Source organism: Stegastes partitus, unplaced genomic scaffold, assembly GCF_000690725.1.
Source record: "Stegastes partitus isolate 25-593 unplaced genomic scaffold, Stegastes_partitus-1.0.2 Scaffold1477, whole genome shotgun sequence".
In the NCBI taxonomy this organism is placed as follows: Eukaryota; Metazoa; Chordata; class Actinopteri; family Pomacentridae; genus Stegastes; species Stegastes partitus.
In genome coordinates, this window is record NW_007579208.1 from 45747 (window position 1) to 52977 (window position 7231).

Here is a 7231-nt window from a genome sequence, read left to right on the forward strand (position 1 = left end):
ATTGGTACTGTTACTTAAGATCTGAGTTTTTTTCCACCTCCATCAGAGGTCAGAGACAGACCGAACACTGTGGCCGTAGAAAGTAACTGTATCAGGCGCTGACTGCAGTGGGAGGGTTGATCAGCGGTTGTCACGGTCACGTTCTCGAGGGAACACATTTGTTCATCCAGAGCAGATATGTTCCCCCCGTGAGGACGTTTCCACTTGTAAACACTGTTACATGAGCTTGTTGAGCAGAAATATTCTCTTGACAAGATGGATTTATGCTCACAGATATTGTTTTCTGTGCTCACATCACTTGAACAAGTCTGGTTTTAATTTGCGGGCAGACTAATTAAATGGCACACTAACATAACTATATGAGGCGTAAATGGCGTGTAAAATATTCATGAGTGGCACAGAGATCATATTTACGTGGATGACTTCACATGTAGACAGTCTGAATAATGAGGAAGCAGACAAGCTGGCTTAACAAGGAAATCTATGAGGAAATACACGTGACATATTTGTGGGAAATGAGAATCTGAAAGATTTAGAAATGACGCAGCATCATGGTGACAAGACAAAACAGACTAAGACAGGTAGGCGTAGAGGAGTTGGCAGGGGTTCAATGAAACGATCCAGGAGCTTTCAAAAGTAAACTTTGTCTCCACAGACAATGTTGGATGGCCATGAAGGACTCTCGGCTGAATCATCTGGTTCATGAGAACTTATAGGTCTTCTCCTTTAAAGGGAAACAGCAGCTATTTTACCAGCACACTGACTATTCTCTCTTTTGAAAGAGGAAATTACAAATTCTTCCTGTTACGAATACAAAACTGTAATCTTAAGCTTTCCTACAGCCTAACTTGGTTTGTTGTGGCCTGTTTCCTAGTAGCTAATGTTAGCACATCCTTAATATACGTTTCTGATGTTATGACTTATGTTGGGATTTTTTTTGAAGAAACTGAAACCTGCAGATTTTATACATGGATGTAGAGTAAGAGCTAAACACTGGGATCAAAAATGGCGACCAGTCACTTTGCCAACAACATAAGCGAGGCAATTTTTCTGGGTTTGCTTCTGAGTTACGCAGCCCACTGCACATGCTCATTAGTGTTTTCCCTGCTGGACCCACCTACGATCCCCACAGTCCTTAGGTTTGATGAGATCCTGCTAGTAATAATGTTCCAAACATAAAACCTCCAAGAGTTACAGTGTGCACAACTCAAAGCTTCCAAAATTCCCTAAAATCATCGCCCTTATTACCACCACTTTTAAGTAAAATGGCATTTCAATTTATTTTTCCTCAGCAAATCCTATTTTTAATTGATTCTGTGGGCTACTTGTAGCTCTTCCTGTTTTGTTGTCCATCAGATGTTCTACCTCTTTGTGTTCAGACCTTATATGCAGTTGTTATCTTGCTGTCGTCTATATTAGTTAACACTTATTTTGCTTCTTGTCACCCTTTGAGACCCCCTGAAACCTCGGCCCAGTAGGCCCGTTCAGTAATCCACCCATCCCAGACATGGATACTGACCGATCCTGTAGATGAGCACCCTGCTGCCCGTGTGGTCTCTCTGTGGGAGGACGCTGTGGTACGAAGTGTTGAGGAGGCCGAGCACAGACGAAGGAGACAAACACTTGCTGATCTCAGGACTTTCCCTCCTCCACCGTTGGTAGTTCAGAAGGAGCTGCAATGGGACACATTCAGGGACATCAGGGAATTCATAGCACTCCACTGTGTGTTTATAATCACATGGCTGAAACATGTTGCGTTACAGTTTTGCTGTGAGCTTCCAGGACACAGATCAAACGGTCTACTGTCTGATCCTGCTGCTGGAGATGATGGAGCAGGACATAAAAATACACAGTCCTCTGGAATAAAAAGCAAATTCAAACTATTTATGTACCAAAGGTCAGACTCAGAATTGCAGAGCTTTGCCTCACTTGGCAGAGCTCCTGGTGTTTCCACTAAAAAGAAACTCAGACATCCTGTGAAACTCCTAGTGACAGTTTTACACGCAGTCACTTCATTAACACCCAGTTCACGAGCCACACAGACACACTGGACATGCTCAGATGAAGAAATATTCTGCCTTTACGTTCGGTCTTTAGTAATGCTGTTGCAATAACACAGCAACAAGTGTATTTCTAGCAGCATACAGGAATGCAGCGGCCCTACAATCAGATCTCTGGAGATCCATTTTTCTTTAACATTTCTTAAATGCAACTCAGTCGACAGCTGTATTTACCAACGAGGGCAAAAGTACTGGAGGAAGGATTTCTGGGTCTGTACATGAACTCAAAGACCATCATGAGCTGGTTGATTTTGATGTACTAGACAGAAAACTAACAGAAATGGCTCAAAAATTCATCAATGTCCAGTTTTTTATCACTTGTCTGACATCACGTCTGTAAGGAATTTTACTAAAATAGTGTTTGTACACGATTACCCCTGTAGCAAATGATGAAATTTATGTTGCACTGGCCTTTGCGTACTCCCCGACATGCAAAGTGTAACACTGGCCTTAGTCCAGCCACACTGTCTGTACATGTCTCGTGATTGTATGAGACTTCCATTGTGTGTGAACCTGCCATCCTTTTTTAAAAATCTGTAGTAAAACAACAATCACGTTTCACGAAGACTTTAAGTAGGAACTTTTACTGGCTGCTGCAGTCACTTATAGTTCGGCATCCAAAGGGTGGATTTCCTCCTGACTACAAAACATCGGACGCAGGTTTTTTTCTCTGCTGATTATTTATCATTAGTTGCACATAATAAGATCCAGAGTGTGAACCTGTCACCATTTAGCAACTTCAGATATTCTGGATGGTGATTGCCATCGCAAAGGACTAAAATTCAAAGCTTACGACTAGTTTAATGTGGTGCTTTGGCCATGATTCATGAGGTTTCAGCAGAAAGCCTGCAACAAGCGTTGGGTGTACTGTTGCTATGGTAACTAGTGATATAGCTATCATTTAGCGGGCAGAAAAAAAGTGTTTAAGATTCAAAACATAAAGACGAACATTTTTGGCCTCAGTTAAATGTTTGCTAACCTTTAGATCATGATGGGATGGATCTGATAAATGATGTTGCCATGGTAATCTCAAAGATGCCAGCATGAAAGGGTACAGTCACAGTTTGGTAAATATGTGTGTGTTTTTAAATTAATATTACATTACAATTACCATCATGTTTCAGATATTCGGCGGACAACAGGAGTTTAAAGTTGTGTGTTTAAAACATTCATTCTCGCCATAATATGGTCAACATTAATATCTCATTAAAATATATGTTTTATTTGTTTTAATCTAGAGTTACACCACAAAGCAGGACTGCATGTTTAAGTTTCAGCACTAAATGTAAAGGAAAGAAATCGCTCTCAGAGATGACTGATGTGGCACCAATACAAACGATCATCATACTACTCAGTTATTTGGCTCTTCATAATCACATCAGACCCAAAATTGACAGAAATTTGCACCATCGAACATCAACTATGAAGGTCCCCGCCTCTCTGTCTTCATTTTTTTAGACTGTTATTGTGTCAAAACCTCGATTGAAAAGCTTCATTAAAGAATAACTTCATTAATATATATCACTTTTGACAGACTGAACAAGAGCAGGACAGCTAGAAGGCAAGTGAAGCATTAGAATGACAAATGCAAAAAGATAAGATTTCTATATTAATAATAAAAAAAAGTGCCCTAATAAGCAAAAAAAAAGAAAACGTCACTTAAAAGTAAGAGTGTAAAATTGGTTTTAAGAAGTGATTTAAAACAAGGGTATTATTCTGTGAGCAGCACTGACGGCTTAAACACCTTCAGATTTAATCCTCAACTTTAGAGCGGCCAGAAGAACTCCATGTGAGGACCTCAGGATGAAAGATGGATCATTTGGGGTCAACATTTCAGCTCTGCAGCTTGGGACCAGACCAAGAGGAGCTTTAAATAGATGAACAAAATCTTAAAATCAATTCTAAAACAAACAAGGAGCTGAGGGAGAGAAGTCAGGACTGAGGTGAAGTAATGTTGTTGTTGTTGTTGTTGTTGCTGAACCAGCTGGAGGTGAGAGACTTGACTTTAGATTCATGCCAGACATGAGGGCGTTACAGTAATCGAGGCTGGAGGAAATAAGTGTCTGAATGACATAATGAGCGAACATCGGCTCATTTCCTGGAGATGGTTCGTGACTGAAGGAACTAGTTTTTGATCTGCGGTTTGAAAGTTAGATTTGAATCAAACAGAACTCCAAAGTTTCTGAAAAACACGGTCCACATGAGCAGAATCAAGGGTTACTGAAGTGAGGAAAACATTGTGCCGTCCAACATCACTGAGACAATCCCAAGAGCACATCTGTTGCAAAACAGTGTTCTTATCAAAGTGCTTCTGTTTTTTTCTGTAAGTCAAGCAAATAATAATGAAGAAATCTCAGTCCAGGTTGTATTAGAACTGTAATAGTTTCTTTTGTGTGTGTGAAAATGCAGAGAAATTAAACAAATGGCTTCACCAACCATCTGTGACTGCTTGCACACTTTTAAAATGAGAAACAAAACAAAACAAAACAAAAAAAGAAATGTGAAATTAGAGTCCAAATTGCAGTGTTTATCATCTTGCCAGTTTGTCAGGTGACAGGCTCATAAATCCACTTCAGGTGATTGTTTTTTTTTGGTTGTTTTTTTAAATGTGAGTGGGGGGCTACAGGAAACCTGTTCAAATAAATTCAAATTGGTTTGAATTATGCATTAGGAAGCAGTGTGTAGATGCACTGTAGCTGTAGGGGAATGTTGGTTATTTGGTATTATAGACTATTATTTAATCATCGCTTGATTGTAGAAAAATACCATATTTACAAACCAACATGTGCAATATTCCTACTGTACACTATTAAATATGTGCGATACCTACTAAAGGTATTTTTTATTTCCGTATTTTCAGAGTGCTTTTAATTTCATGTGTTTATTTTATTCTAATATTGTACATTTGTACATCGCTTCTATTTTGCTGCTGCTTTTACTTTTGTCATTTACCTTTTTTTTTTTTTAAAGCCGGCTTTGAGAAACACACAAGAAGAATAAAATAATGAAAATAAAAATACTGTTTTATAACATTACATTCATATTGACATATTAAATGAGCTTTGAGGTTGTCTGAGCAGAAGTCTAAATAAATAAATAAATAAATAAATAAATAAAAAGCAGCAGAAAAGAACAAAAGGTGTCATAAACCAGTTATTAAAAGTGTTGACAATTAATTTTCTGTCAGTTTTGAGCTTTAGTGCAGGCAGAAGGTACGTTTGTGTGTGTTGAAGATATGATGGCCTGTAGTTTACAGTGAGGCTCGATAGGGGCTCAGTGACTTAAAGATTAAAGCATGCTTCAGTAAATCAATGCAACACAGAAAACATCAGCAGCAAGTGGACCTCTGATCCTGATCACCTGTTTAAGTCTGAAGAGGTCAAAGAATGAATAAAGAATGAAGTCCCACCAGATCTGCTGCAGACTGCTGCTCCACAAACAATCACACAAAGTACAGAAAACATCCACACAAGTACAAACTAACTTTCCTAAAGTTCCGGTTTAGTTTCTGCTCAATCAGCCAGCTCCAGCGGCGGACCTGCTCTGTTTACCTTCAGAGAAAGCTCCACGTCGAAGTCTCTGGCCCGCAGAAACTTGATCAGGAATCCGTCGGAGAAGCTCCGGACGTCGGACAGCTCCTCGGCCTGCAGCGCCTCCCGCCTCAGGCTGCTCACATACGGCCTGAGCTGCTCCGCGGCGTCCGGGAGTTCACTGAGCTGAGGCCCGTTCATGTCGCACCCTGGTCCGCTAACATGTCACTGCAGCCGGCGGGCCGCTGCTGGAGAGTCCCGGGGAGAGAGACGGAGAGAGACACGGAGGAGGGCTGGACCGAGTGTCCCAGAACACGGTGAGGACCAGGGGCGGCTCCAGAGCTTTAACTACGGAGGTGGCCTCATGGGGCAACCAGAGGGACTGGGGCGGGTCAGACCAGCACACAGGCACAAGAAGTAGTGAGAAGTAGAGTGGTACTTGTTATTATACTGTTTTTGGACTACTCAAAACTCTTTCTATTGTAAATATCAGCATGATTTCGCACCTTACCCCTTCTATCAGCATAATTAGCACATTATTATTTTAGGATTGTTTTGTCCTGATTTCTCTTAAATGTAACATGTGTGAGCCACTGGGTACCTTGAATTTCCCCAAGAGGATAAATAAACTATATGCTACATACTACATGTTTATTATTAGTTCTGTTTTCCACTGTGCTTTGGGTTTTAAATACAGTTCTGCACCTTGACTGTAAATATCAGCAATTCTGGCACCTTATGTTTTCCAACAGCATGATTTGCACATTTATTGGTTTCCTGATCTTTTTTGAATCTAACTTGTGTGAGCCACCCGATATGTTGAATTTTGCCAAGGGGATTAATAAAGTATCTATCTATCTATCTATCTATCTATCTATCTATCTATCTATCTATCTATCTATCTATCTATCTAAGGCTAGATCAATATGCAAGTTAATCACACACTATATAGTGATTTTAGTGTTACTCACAATATGCAATAAACAGTTAAATACTGGAAGAATTTATTGCTGCATTTTCCTGTATTTTAGTGTTCAAGTTTACACTATAACTATATTTTCCTAATTATAAACCAAATCACCAGCAGTCTTTTCTGGAGAATCAACTCTTGAAGCCACATTCAGAAAACACTGCAACATGTCCCCCTGCTGGTCAACAGCCGTTACTGCACCAAAACATGGTTGACATCATAGACTGTATGTGACTATTATTATTATGCTATAGACTGTCTGTGGTTAACATTTGAAAGATCTTCATGAGCCTTCCGAAACCTCCTACAGCCATTTATAGGACGAAGACTAACTCTTAGCAGTTCCACGCTACAGCTATGCTTCATCCAGCAAGTAAAGGTGCAAAGTATGCAATAGAATAAAACACCATAATAAATGTAGGATAAAGAATTGAAACATATACCACAAAGAAGAAAAATAAAACTTCAGGGTAATGTTAAATAAAAAATGACCACACACACACAAAGAAAAACCAGGACTACTACTTCTACTCATGGACTCTGACTCAAGCAACAAATAGTCTGAGTCTGGTTCTGCCTAAAGTTTCTTCCTGTTAAAGGGGACTTCATCTTCCCAGCTGTTTGGATTTGTTGGGATTCTCTACCTGATTTTGTAAAGTCTTACCTTAGTC

General features: G+C 39.8%; 1 protein-coding gene across 1 annotated transcript in view; it reads right to left on the bottom strand.

Moving 5' to 3' along the window:
* ttpa (tocopherol (alpha) transfer protein) overlaps positions 1-6212 on the bottom strand; it is an 11639-nt gene extending 5427 nt beyond the window's left edge. The window contains exons 1-2 of the mRNA XM_008299888.1: positions 5612-6212; positions 1520-1673 (exon numbers count right to left, since the gene is read on the bottom strand). Coding sequence (XP_008298110.1) covers positions 1520-1673; positions 5612-5791 — 334 coding nt within the window. The 5' untranslated portion in view covers positions 5792-6212. The remainder of the gene's footprint in view (positions 1-1519; positions 1674-5611) is intronic.
* Between the last annotated feature and the right edge of the window lie 1019 nt (positions 6213-7231).